Here is a 13,228-nt window from a genome sequence, read left to right as displayed (position 1 = left end):
CCGTAGTTAATAAGGATCCCTATTAAATGAAGGTAGCAAAGACAAAAAGAGAGAATTTCATAACTTTAAAGGACTTCAGGAATTAACTAGATGCAAACACAAAAAAGTGACCCTAACTGAGCTTGCCTACTGTGCGGACAGGGAAGGGGTCAAACTGTGGCGGGGAGACCGCCAGAACGAAGGGGGAGCCTGGCCAGCCTGGCTGGGTGACTCCCGACCACAGAGGCGCATGGCTGTGAGCGACGCCCTCCCGGGTCACCCAGGGCTTCGAAGGCCCCTCCTTGAGGCTTCCACAGGGATGGGCGCCACCCTGCTCCTCACCCAAGTCATTGCGATGGGTCCGCGAGGGCATGGGGCGAGGTCACGGTCAACCACACCTCTTCCTGTGCTCGTGCTGAACAGATTATTCCACGCAATTTCAAAATGAGTTCCAACAACACCAGCTGGACTTGTTACAATGTTTTTTTTTTTAATAGTTTGAGGGTTTTTAGCTGGGGGCGGAGGGCACAGAACACAATTTAAAAATACTGAATATCCACTTTCCTCACTACCTAGAATTTACCATGGCTAACATTGGGTCCCTCCCTTCAGACATTTCTCGTATATTTTCCTTGGCTGATGGAACATGCACATACCTACGTCATGGCCTCCTCCCCCCCCCCCCCCCCCTTAAAGCACTGACCTCCTCTTTCCGTGTTTTCATAAAGCACCACCGACACTGGCTATGTACTTACACTGCCGTGCAACTGCACACAACAGGTTTCTGAGCCATTTCCAACAAGAGGGTGACCTGATTTTTTTTCCCTTTTTACCCTAGATATTCTACACGATGCTCTGCTCAGCGCCTTTGTCTATCAACCTGCCCTTATTTCTGCCAACTTGGGATACGTTTCTAAACCTAAGAGAACCGTAGGGGAAAACAAAATGAGTTATTTTAGGGCTCCCGTCACTACCCCACTTGCGTAGAAAGCAGCCGCGCTGAGCTGAACTGCATCCCCGCCAGCAGCGAGGGGAGGAAGGGAGCGCGTCTGCAGGTGCACCGGCGCGGCACACACGCGGAGTCAGGCCTGTGCACGCGGCCAGGCGCGCAGGGTCAAGCACGAGAACTGAAGTTCTCACGCCCGTGCTAATAAATGTTCGTGTCCTGATGGCAAAGTGTGTCAGATGTTATGTCCCGCTATTTGCGATTCCTCTTTACAAAAAGTTGTAAACTCATTTTTTTGCCTTATCTACTGAGGTTTTATTTTTCTTTGCCTTTAGGAGTGAATTTTTGCCATCTTAAATAATTTCATTTTTACTATTTTTTCACATTCAAATCTTACACCTTTGTAATTCTTTACGTTAGAAAGGCCGTTTCGCCCACTAAAACTTTAAATCTTAAGTCTAAGCAGGAACGTTTAAATAATTATAAACGTATCATAAGGTCACACTGAACATGCAGCTTAGTAGAGAGCTTCTTTAAACCTGGTTTACAAACAGGTCATAAATCCGAAAGTGTAAAAACTCAGAACTGCTATGTGTAAACAACACAAGACGGACTGTAACCATGCTTACCTGGGAGAGGCAGGCAGTGATTCCAAAAAAGATCTGACACGACTCTGGAGAAAAACCATTCACTCTGTTTTATAGTTATTAAGATTCCACTGAAATGAGATTAGTGCAACCTGCATTCCACGAAGACGTGCTATTTGCCCACTGGGACGTGATCCACCCCACCCCCGCCCTCCCACTCAGTCCACGGAGCAAAGAGACTCGGATTGGCCAAACAGCAGAGGAGCCTCGAGAAGGAGCAGCGGACAGCAGAGACAACAGGAGGTTCCGTGAAGCGCTAACTCAGCACCTCCACCAACATCAAGAAAACGGGCCCAGTACACTCGCAGGGGAAAACATCTGACCTCCGAGGGCTGGCTCACTCCACACACACGTAAACACACACACACACACACACACACGGCACAGCAATTACTTTAACAGCACATCCCAAAGTCTAGAGTTTATTTTAGAAGGAAACGTTAACGGAACTTCTGGGCTATGACAGAGAGAATCTTCCATAAAAGAACTTGGGTTCCAGTCTTGCTACCGCTGCTAACTTTACAAAGCTGGGCAAGACCAACTCTAAGCTTCGGTTTTCCTTTACTAAAACAAGAGTTAGAATATACCTAATTCCCAACTCTCCCGGCTCTAACGCTCAGATTTTTAAAATTCATGCAAAAGAGCTGTGTGCCAGACATTGGGCATACCGCTCTACCCAAGGAGACATGACCTCAGGGCGCCAGTAACATACAGCCTATTCAAAGCCAACACGAGGACTTTTTTTGAAGAATCTGGAGTGTCCACAATTCAACATGGGTTACTAAAGTATTGCCCTGTTTTCCCAACAGGAATAAAGTCTAGCTACTGAGGCAAGTGAGTGAAGAAAAACAGATCAAACTGAAAATTCTATTGTAATCTGGAAGTCTCCCACCAGCCCTGCTGAGAGATCTCATAACTGATGGGAGCCTGCCTGTCTGACTAACCTCTGCAGACCCCAACGTCATGCCTTCAGCCCCATTATCCAAGATCGGTTTCCATGCTCCTACCTGTAGCTCAAGCATTTTCTCCTTCCAAAGCCTTGGGGAAACATGAACAAAGGCAAATCTAGATTGTGCCGTCCAAGAGTCTTGGGGATCCTTTTATGTCCCTTCGAGCTGCGCTTGGACAGGCAGATAAGAACTCAAGGGGAGGACAGCTTCTTAAGGAATCTGGTGCAGAGAATAAATGATCCACAACAGGAAGAATTAACCTCTCACCTTCAAAATTATCCCTCTGTCTCCCAGTCTTTTTTTTTTTTTCACCTGTACTTAGAAAACAAAGACTCCCAAAACAGCAAAATGGGATGAAAACTAAAACAAAACACGAACTGATTTCCTTTAACTCTTCAGATTATGGATGAAAAGCCTTAGAAGTTTTGAGTTGGAGTTGCTAGAGTTCTGCACATCCTCCAAGAACTGCTTATAGAGGGATGTTGTGTTGATTTGAGGCCACCTGGATTTAATACACAAAGACTCCCTCCGTCTGCATCAGTTCCATAAAGTAAAAATGCATTCCCAGGGCCCACCTGGCCGAGCTGCAAAACAAAACTGGATGAAAGACATCATCATCTGCAACTTTAGCATCAGGGTACCAGGTACCCTGAAAAGGAGCACCTCCACGATTAGGTCACGCGTGGAGTGACCCTCCAGGGAAGCTGCACACGGCCAGGGTGAAACAGAAGCCACGAGGCTCAGAACACGAGAGGGCAGCCTGACATCTCACCCAAGGCGGGGAGGACCGTGCTCTAAAGCCACACTCAGGAAATGCAGAAGCAGGGGACCATGCGTGGGAGGGAGCTCCCTGAGGGCAGCAAGGACACCTTGTCGACCCCTTTAGTTTTGGTGCCCGGCCCATAGCAGATGCCAGCACGTGTGTTAAAGAAACCTTCTACCCGACGTAATCAAAAAGAATGACAGCGCATATCAACGAAACTAGAAACGTTCTGATGTTCTCTTCCCCTATCCGTTCTTCACGTAACTCATGATTTGGCCCACGCAGACTTACGAGTTTGGAAATAGTCCACCTAACTAGACATCACAAAAACTGTTCCAGAGACGAGAAGCTGAGGTCTAGAGAGGAGGCCTGCCCGAGATCAGAAAGCCCTGTCCTGGAACTGGAGCCCGGTCCCCGCAGCGGGCGGCCCTCCCTCCGGGGGTGGGGGTGGGAGTGGAGGTGGGGGTGAGACAAGGATCAGGTACAGAAAATCCGGATCAGAATGGAAAACACAAGGAACAGAGGACACACACACGCACACGCACACACACACACACACACACGCCCAAACTAACAAATCCACTCAGTTACCATTTCAGTCTTAAACCCAGAGTTGTCCTTTCCCTCCCCCCTTCCCCAAAAAGGATACGGCAGAAGAGCTCCACACTGAACGGACAATATCACCCAAGACGGCTGAAAAAGAAAATATGAACTCAAATCACAAAATGCTTTCAATTTACAATCAAAATGACATTTCACCAGCCCTGCTCCTAGAAATTAAAGGCTTTGTTATAACTGATCACAAAGCACCCAGATTATGAGTATTCAAGTGGTAAAAATATCAAAGATTAGTTATTATTGCCCAAGCGAAAAAGCTCAATTACAGAACAAAGCACCACCACGTATTTTAAAAACTATTATGCCTATAAATGTAAATTCTAGGCACACACACTATTAATGCTTAAGCGTTGAGGTTAGCTGGGAACTGTCCTCAGACCCGAAGGGCTGGGGTCTGACAGCCAGGCCTACCCCCTCCCCATCCCAAGCACACTGGGCCCTCCCTGGTTTCCCTCTTCAATCCCGAACCCAACCAAGTCTAAGTTCATGAGTGTTTTTAGTAATCTCCAGTAGATATAAATGCTGGCAAATCGTGAGAAGTATTTCTGTCTGGTAATTTTTTATGAATTCCAAAATTCAGATTAATTATAAAATCTTAGGTTAATTACTACCTTTTTGGGTAACTTGTATTTTTGAAACTTTGTATTTCCACACTTTTAACATTACATTCACCTACATAATGCCCCATTTAGCCAGCTGAAACTTTCAGAAATTTCAACCAGCTGAAACATACACACGGACTTATTATTCGTGCATCAATTTATTCATCAAGTACTTATTGAGAATCTATTTCGTCCCAGAGATGGTACAAGGCACTGGGGATATAATAACAAAGAACAGGTATGCGGTCTTTGCTCTCATGCAACCTATATTCCAACCTGATGATCTCCAAACTAGTTTTGGCACATACTAAGAACTTTAGAGGGACACCTGGGAGTCTCGGTCAGGGAAGCATCCGACCTCGGCTCAGGTCACGATCTCGCGGCCCGTGGGTTCGAGCCCCGCGTCGGGCTCTGGGCCGACAGCTCAGAGCCTGGAGCCCTCTCCAAGTTCTGTGTCTCCCTCTCTCTCTGCCCCTCCCCTGCTCGTGTGCTGTCTCTAAGTTAATAAACATTTAAAAAAAAAAAAAAAAAAAAAAGAACTTCAGAAAACAAAATACCCCTGTCGTTTTTCGGGTAACATCAACAATTTTTCAGCCTGAGTTTATAAAAGTGTGTCTTCTGTGAACAGGGTGTAGGAATACTGACCGTTTTATAAATAAAGATTGGCTTCGCTTGGAATAATGATTGCATGACGATGTGATAATTTCCCGCGCATTTTAAGTAACTTCTCATGGGACAAAGTGCACCAGGCTGACAGCGAGCACTTAGGCTTCTGTCCAGCACTTCACCCAGTGGGCCTTCACATTCTCTGGTAATCCCGGGGAAACTCCAGCTTAGTTTAAGGGAGCTGGCCAGCGCCGGTAGCCAACACTGGCTGGGACTCTTCTATAGTGAGCGTCGTCACGTGAGCCAAGCTACACGATCCACGGTAGCACCCAGAGCCCCACGGAGCCCTGCTTTGCACAGCTGCGCACCAGGGTGGCTTTTGAAAAAGCAGCATTTCTAGTCATCCCTTGGCATGGCGTGGAGGGTTCCCAGAGCCCGGGGCGATGCGCTGTGACAGGACCTGGGCCGGTGAAGGTGTGACTCTTCCCAAGGACGGTGGGACAGGTACCCCTTCCAACTATCGTGCGGCATACACCCTGGGCGGTGTCCCTTGGGGAACTGGGGGACGGGGGAAGCATGGGTATTCCCACTTGAGGGTTGAGGGCCAGCCACCATCAAGTCCACGCAGAGCAGAATCACCCCCAGGCCCTCATTCACATGAGTCTAGGACACACGAGTAACAATAAAGCAGAAACGGAGAACCGGAAAAGCATCGTAATAAGGAGCTCTTTATCCCAAAGGCAAGTAACACCGTATAAAAACAAGCCCACTGCTGGTCAGCGTTAACATTTCCAATGATGCCCTAAGGCCACTGAGAAAAATAAAAATATGTCCATTAAAAAAAATTATTCCAAAAGTTTTGGTGCCTAAAGATGCAAGTTTTAAAGATCTACGCAATTCAAATACGTACATGATAATCTGTCGCCGTGCGTAAGGACGCCTCATTTTTAAAATGCACTTGTCAAATTTAGTATGTTAAAGGCCAAGGGATCTGGGCTTATGGAGCCAGGCCTCTGCCTCAGTGGGCTGAGCTCAGAATAAGAACTTGAGGGTCTACTGGCGTCATCGTGGCGGGGGGGACACAGACTGCTGGGCCAGCTTTGACAAGCTCCATCACCCTGTCATGTGGCACCACAGTCCGTGGACAGGACAGGCGCGGCCACCAACTGCAAGTAGACCGGGGCGCTGGAGACAGGAGCGCCAGGAGTGCTAACGGTGTGCCTGGGGGCTCGTGCCAAACTACAGCCAGAAGGGGACGGGTGGGCCAGGGGCGTACTAAGCCGGACTGGCAAAATGGTGAGAGTCACAGAAGCTGGCTAATAGGCACTTTATGCGGCCTTATTACGGCCTGACTCTTCCAGAAATATGACGTGTAAAATGAAGACTGCTTTTTTATCTCAGAACTGTAGCAGGGACTGATCCCACTCAGAAACGTGGCCTCGCAGCTGGCGACTCTGCCTGCAGAGACGGGGACAGGTCTACATTTCAGGAGTCACTTCACAGCGCCTCCACATACGGCCGCAGGTGACCTCCGCCTCCAGGGGGTTGTGCCCAGTATTTCCGTAGCGAATACGTGATCTTCACTTTCCCTTTTTTCCCCTTTACATTTCACTTCGGGGTACTTATACGTGAACACAAGTACACATTTGTGTATATGTGTTTTAAATCGGGGGACACTCCTCTACGTGTAAGTAAGGGGATAATAAAGGGGGTATTACAAAGCGCAAGAAGGGATTTGACCGTCACCAGATTTAAGACCCACTGCTCTAAATGACCTCAGCCCCCAGCACTGGTTAATACGGGGGCCCTTTTAAGGTTCACTCTGAAACCTACATAATCCATGTGAAGTCACTGTCACAAGACAACAGGCTCCACGCTACCAAGAAAAAGAAAGTGTGCAGGGAAAGGGGCCAGAGACACGGTCCCCACAGCTGAGGAAGAATGGAAACAAACAAGAGACAAAAGCAGGATCCAAGGGAGGGAGGTGCCCGAGCCCACGGCCCAGGGCCTGTCGCAAGTCTGTGTGTCTTGCGAGGTGGGGTCAGGTGGACGGAGCAGGAAAGGTGCGGATACTCCGTCTTCACGAAGGACCTGGCCAGGCTGAAACGCACCGTTTAGTGCAGGGACGTGACCACTGTATTTCACTGCTGCAAATGAACAGTCGCTCGGACTTATACAGCCGTCTCTTGAGAGTCTGGTCTCTGAAAGGCTTCTCCTGAGACACAGATCTGTTCTCAGGTTTATTTTCAAAAACCAGATTTCTAAGCCTGAAAGGCAGTTTCAGAGCCTGGACACTGATGAGGTGCAGACCTCCCAGGGCCAGGCCGGCTTCTCTGTATCCCAGCCTCACTTAATGGCAATCTTTCCTGATTCTAGCCTCTTTTGTTACTATACCACAACAACTTTTATACTGATTTTAAAGCAAAGTGTTTGGTGGCATAAAGAAGGAAAAAAATATGATAGTGGAATTAAACTATTTTCAGACAAATATACGATACCTCTGATTAGAAAAAAAACTGAAGGACCAAAACTATACAATTACATTTAGCATCAGTCAACTCAACTACAGGCAGCAAGAGAAGAGCACAGTGTGTAATCAGCAAACTCTGAACAACTCACCCACCCAGCTGAGGCCCCCACTTTCTAAAATAAACTAGCCAACGTCAGCTACGTAGCGGTACCAGTGACGGCCACCAGGTGGACAGCGTGACACATGGTCATCGCGACCACTGTTGGGGAGCAGTTGAACAGCACAGCAAAGGGGGGACGGGACTCCCTCCAACATGGCTGGCTGGAAGTTAAGGCCACCTGACACGGCGGGGACGGATCGTGACCCTGCTCCAGGAGTTACCTCCTGTCAGGACTCTGTCTGCCCCTGAGACTGAGCACTTTCTCCCGAGTCCCCAGTGCCCGCTGATGACACATCCCCTTCCCAGGCACAGGTCCTTGGCGTAGAGAGCTCCAGGCGGAGTCGAGATGGGGTCACCCCACGGCAGGTGCATCCGCTGACCAATTTGGACCTAAGGGAAAGGGCCTTCTGCCGTGGTGGGTTACGAGCTGTCCAAAGAGCTTTGTTCATCCGGCAGCTTCCTCTACAAAGCAAACACTCTGAGAAGAGTTCCACGAAGTCTTGAACGTATTACTTTCAAGATACACAATAAGATACATAAAATCAATTCGATTCACTACCGACCTTCACGACAGGTAAGTCAAAGACTTCCCGAGCTTCTCCAACCTCAGGATTGTCCCCGTCTTCTGAAATTATGTGTGAGGCTAGCGCGTTGTAGGACACTTCCTTCGCTTTCCCAGCTTTCAGAAGCTGGATAACCTTTTAAAAAACACACACACAAATTAAAATGGAAAAACACATGTCATTCTTCTTTTTTTTTTTAACGTTTATTTTTGAGAGAGACAGAGTGCGAGCAGGAGAGGGGCAGAGAGAGAGGGAGACACAGAATCCAAAGCGGGCTCCAGGCTCTGAGCTGTCAGCACAGAGCCCGACACGGGGCTCAAACCCACGAACCACGAGATCGTGACCTGAGCCAAAGTCGGACGCTTAACTGACTGAGCCACCCAGGCGCCCCCGTTTCACACTTGATTCACACAAATTATTGTGAACAATGAAAAGTCTAATAAACACACGCCGTGTCCACCACATCAAATTAGTAACTGACTCTGAGTCATACGCAATCCAACATTTGAGGACAGTGAAAAGCAGCAAATCTTGACCCACTGACCAGGTAAGCACAGAGGCTGCGAGCCAGGTACTAGGTAGTATCTTGGTCTGACAGACAGTGGCAACAGCACCCAGGCCCAAACTCAAAGCGCTTAGGGACGGGCGGTTTCACCAAAACAAGGAAAGCTTCTGGAAGAAGACCAACTCGAGCAGAATCCCGATGAGCTTCAGGAGCTGGCCACACAAAAATGCAGGCACCGACGGAGCACAGCATTCGCCACACGGGACGGGACGCCGGGCCGACCACAACCGGCCTGACCTCCTACGCAAAAACATTTGTACTTTATTCTGAAATAAAACACAAGCGTCTTCTGGAGCGACACAAGGGTTTTAGGCAGGGAAACGACATGACCAGATTTCACCGAAGGAGTGCGGTCAGGGCAAGAATGGAGGGAGTGTGAGGCAAGCGTCCCGGGGGAAAGCAGCAGGTACTGACCTGAGGGACTGTCCCAGGGGTAGGAAGAAGGAAGGTGCGGGAGAACAAGCAACACGTAGTGCCTGGGAGGGGGGACAGTGCAAGAGAGAAAGTGCTGGGGACACAGCAGTAGCAGTCACTGGGGGATGTGTTCTGATCTCGCAGAGGTGGGGAAGCAGGAAGAAAAGTGCTTTAGTCTGGGCACATCCTCTGGGTGCCACATGGAAGGTCTCGGAAGAGACATCAGTGGTCCTTGGGGAGACCTGGGCCCCCAGCGGGTGGGGAGTCATCAGCACGTCAGCGACACGGTGGTGGCCAAAGGTCTGAGACTGACCGAGATCCCTAGCTGCCGAGGGGTGAGTGAACCGGACCCTACTCACCCGCCAGGAACAGGGGAAGGGGGCGCAGAGCCCGAGTGGCCCGGGTGGGCACCACCTATGAAGGTGATCTGGCGCCCACACGGCTCGACTGACCCACAAGTCAGGCTTTTTCAGAACATTTCATTCACCATCCAGAGACAGCAACTGGGGCCGATGCTAAGTATTTGGTTCACACGTGACCAGACAACGGTGGTAGCGACCAATCACCCCCACTTCCCTCCCTGGCCTCCAAGCAACCACGTCCACTCAGCTTGTCCCACAGAAAACGACACCCTCTTATGCAGCCTTCGCGTGCGCTCCTGACCCCACTACCTGTTTTAGGGGTGTTGAGATTTCCAGCCCCCACCCCCCCCCCCCCCACTGGTCCTAACACGCGCACGCACACACGTCCGGGCCCCTTCTCTGCTTCCTCTTTGTGACAAACCGCTTGGAACAACGGTCCAACCTGTGTTCACTGCCTCACTCCCTGTTCACTCTTCACCCACTGCCGCCTGCCTTTTCTAGAACTCTACGGAAACACTGAATCTTCATGGACCTTGAGGAAACCCAGACCACTGGCTTCTTTCCAGGCTCCACAAAACTGAAGCTGCCTTACTAGCTTGATCTCCTATCACCCTGCACCAAGTGTCCCGATCGTCCTGACGTATCCCAAGTATATTAAGGCCTCCGTTCCTCAGCACACGCGTTCCACGTGAAAGGCCTCACTTCACCCTCTTCCTAACTTCTGCGTATCTCAACAGCCAACTGCAAAGACGCCGACTTTGGAAAAGTTCAGGGGTGCCCAACACAGAAGTCTGCTGTTGCCACACCAACCACCCTACGCCACAAGGTCTTCAGGTGGGCCCCCCACTCCCTACCAAGAGGAGGTCCTCAAGGATACGAATCAGGTTCCACTCCTCTCTATCTTACATCCACTATCTAGGCCAATGCTTTAACAGGTACTACATGCTCAATATGCATGGACTTTCTGAATCCGTGTTCGTAAGATTCAGGGAATCAATGGTTTGGCTGTAAATCATTTACAAAATATCCTGTTTCAGATCAAAGTGGTTTGCCAAGGACATCTGGAAGCACTTAGATTTGAGTCATGGTTGAGCAGATATGGTTCCAACTCAGATTGTTCCAGGTTTTCAGTAATACTTGGTTCAAGTCCCTTGTAAGATAAAGTCAAAACCCTAAAACAAAATAAAGAAAGTAGCAAGGAAGTGGGAGAGAAGACTGATGGATACTAAAAGAAAGGAAAATTATCAACACGGGGAAAAAGGTCCCACTGTTACAGGCGCTCATTGTGATCACTCTGGGTTCAACACCTGTTTACCTTCAAACTCAAGACTAAGTCTCTTCACCCTATAAAGTAGAAAAAGGATCCACCTTGGGGACCGTGCCGTGCAACAGAATTTAGTTACTAAGACACCCACAGACCAGCCTCCAGAAGGCCAAGACCAATCAGCCTTCCATAATTCCTTTTACGCCAACCAAATTTATTTCTTAAAACACCAGTCTCCACTCTTGAGGCCTTAAGGTCCGATCATCTGGCTCTGCATCCACTCCCAGCTTGGCAGTCACAGCAAAGGACGCCCAAGACAACTTTAACCGCATCAACTTCAATAAAGGGGATATTGTGAGGATGCACCTGAAAAGGATATCCAACCAAGACTCATTTCCACCGTGGAAGAGGAACACTCTGGCATTTCACCACATGTATCACTTAGAAAATCCACGACATCTTTAGGGGTGAGCCCAAACTACAAAAAATTAAGTGCCTAGAGTGATGGTACTCCCTGGCTATTTCCCACATTTCCTGTTTAATTCCCCCAATCAGGAAAATCAAACAACAGGACTTCACTGGTGGCAAAGTGAGCGCTTCTCACGTGACTGGGGCTGCACAGCCCAGACGTGTGCACTCCTGTGGCCGGCCACACCAGGGGCCACGTTCACTGAGCCCCAGCAGCCTGGACCTGGGGTTCCTGGCTGAGCTCCATCACCTTCCTCCTGTCCACCCTCTGGGACCTACTGTTCTGGGAGCCCAGACACACGCGGTGGGCAGCAGGAAGGATGCTCCCAGTCCAAATTTGCCCCAGAAAGGAGCAAAGTGGCAGCTGGCTGAGGTGGCAGGCTTCGGGGGGAACTTACCACACGCGACAGAGGCTGGTCCCCCACCAGGCGTAGGGCAGTGACATTCCTTCCTAGGCCCGAGGCATGGACCCTCCTCCCCTCCTCCCTTGTTAGTAAGTACCCTCCTCTCCAGGTCTCTCTCCTCCCTGAGCTCACCCTCCAGATGCCCTCCTGGCCAAAGGTCCTAGTAGAGCACGACACAGATCTGCGACCCTCCCCCCATCTCCCCCAATCGTGGGTCCTTAAGACCCCCCCTCCCCTCCAGCCTCCCGGCCGCGGGTCTCGCAAACCACCCCCACATCCCCTCTCTCTCCTCTGCTCCCCGCCGGGCGCAGGTCCCGCAGAACCCCCACTCCCAGGTCCCCTGCCTCCCCTCCCCGGGTCTCCTCCAGAAAGTCCCGCAGACCAACCCCAGGTCTCCTCTCCAGATCCCCTCCCGAGAGTACCGCAGACCGCCCCCCCCCCCCAGGTCCCCTATCCCCCGCCAAGCTCGCCGGCCCCGGGCCTGCTCGGCACAGGTGGCCCAGCCTCCGCGCAGCCAGGCCGGCGGGCTCGGCGGGGCCCGAGCGGCGGGGCCCAGACGTTTTGCGCCCGGGCGCGCGCCCGCGGCGGGAGCGGGGACGGGCCGGGGACGCGGAGAGCGGCGGGCGGGGGCGGCGCGGTACCTGCGGGTCGATGTCGCCCACCGCGTAGTACTTGACCTCTCGGAACATCTCATCGGGAACTTTGGGCGCCGGGTCCGACATGGTCGCGGCTGCCGGAAGGCTCCGCGGCGGCTCCCGCCCCGCCCCGCGGGGCCCGCTCCCCAACGGCGCGGCCGGGGCCCGGTCCTGCGAGTCGGGCCCGCTCCCCCGCCCTCTGCGCCCCCGCCCGCGCCGAGCGGCCCAAGCGCGGGAGCCGCGCGCGCCCTGCGGGACGCACCATCCCGCCGGTCGCCGAGGGGGAGCGCCGAGCAGCCGGCTGACAGCCGGCGCCGCCCTGCGGCTCCGCGGCGGCCCGCGGCTCCGAGGGCACAGGCACCGCACAGCCCGGTCCGCAGACCCGGAACCCGTGGCCGCCGCCTCCTCACAAGGGGGCCCTGGGGACGCGCAGAAACGCGCCCCCCCCCCTTGGCGCGGCCCGAGTGGGCCGGTCCCGGGAAAGAAGGGAACGCGGAGGCCCCTCCCGTCAACACGCGCGGACGCCCGGGCGGCGCACGCGCGCGCGGCGGAGGGGGCGGGGCTTGCCGCCGGCCGGCGGAGGCGATGGCGGCGCGAGCCGGCTTCGGGCCACAGGGGAGCTCACGTCGCCGGCTGCTGCCCGACGGGACCCGAGGTAACGCCTCAGCGCCTGGGGCCGAGAGAGGCCGGGTCTCGGGTGCCGGGTCCCAGCTGAAGGGCGGACGCCGGACCACGTCCGGGACCGAGCGCCACGGGCGAGCCGAGGGCCCCAGGCCCCGCCGGGGGGCTTCTCCCCTTCGCACCGGAGCCCC

General features: G+C 52.3%; 2 protein-coding genes across 5 annotated transcripts in view; one reads left to right on the top strand and one right to left on the bottom strand.

The window, feature by feature from the left end:
* PAXIP1 (PAX interacting protein 1) overlaps positions 1-12,548 on the bottom strand; it is a 51,190-nt gene extending 38,642 nt beyond the window's left edge. For all 3 annotated transcript variants that reach the window (XR_009260097.1, XM_058723694.1, XM_058723695.1), the window contains exons 1-4: positions 12,423-12,548; positions 8,305-8,439; positions 3,935-3,978; positions 1,555-1,618 (exon numbers count right to left, since the gene is read on the bottom strand). Coding sequence is in view for 2 of the 3 variants with exons in the window: in XM_058723694.1 (XP_058579677.1) it covers positions 1,555-1,618; positions 3,935-3,978; positions 8,305-8,439; positions 12,423-12,503 (324 nt within the window). In the remaining variant the exon portion in view is untranslated. The remainder of the gene's footprint in view (positions 1-1,554; positions 1,619-3,934; positions 3,979-8,304; positions 8,440-12,422) is intronic.
* Positions 12,502-13,228, top strand: part of HTR5A (5-hydroxytryptamine receptor 5A) — a 42,659-nt gene continuing 41,932 nt past the window's right edge. For both annotated transcript variants that reach the window (XM_058723698.1, XM_058723696.1), the window contains exon 1: positions 12,502-13,071. In XM_058723698.1, coding sequence (XP_058579681.1) covers positions 12,502-13,071 — 570 coding nt within the window. The remainder of the gene's footprint in view (positions 13,072-13,228) is intronic.

Source organism: Neofelis nebulosa, chromosome 4 (genome assembly GCF_028018385.1).
Source record: "Neofelis nebulosa isolate mNeoNeb1 chromosome 4, mNeoNeb1.pri, whole genome shotgun sequence".
NCBI lineage: Eukaryota > Metazoa > Chordata > Mammalia > Carnivora > Felidae > Neofelis > Neofelis nebulosa.
This window is presented reverse-complemented; position numbering and strand designations above follow the sequence as displayed.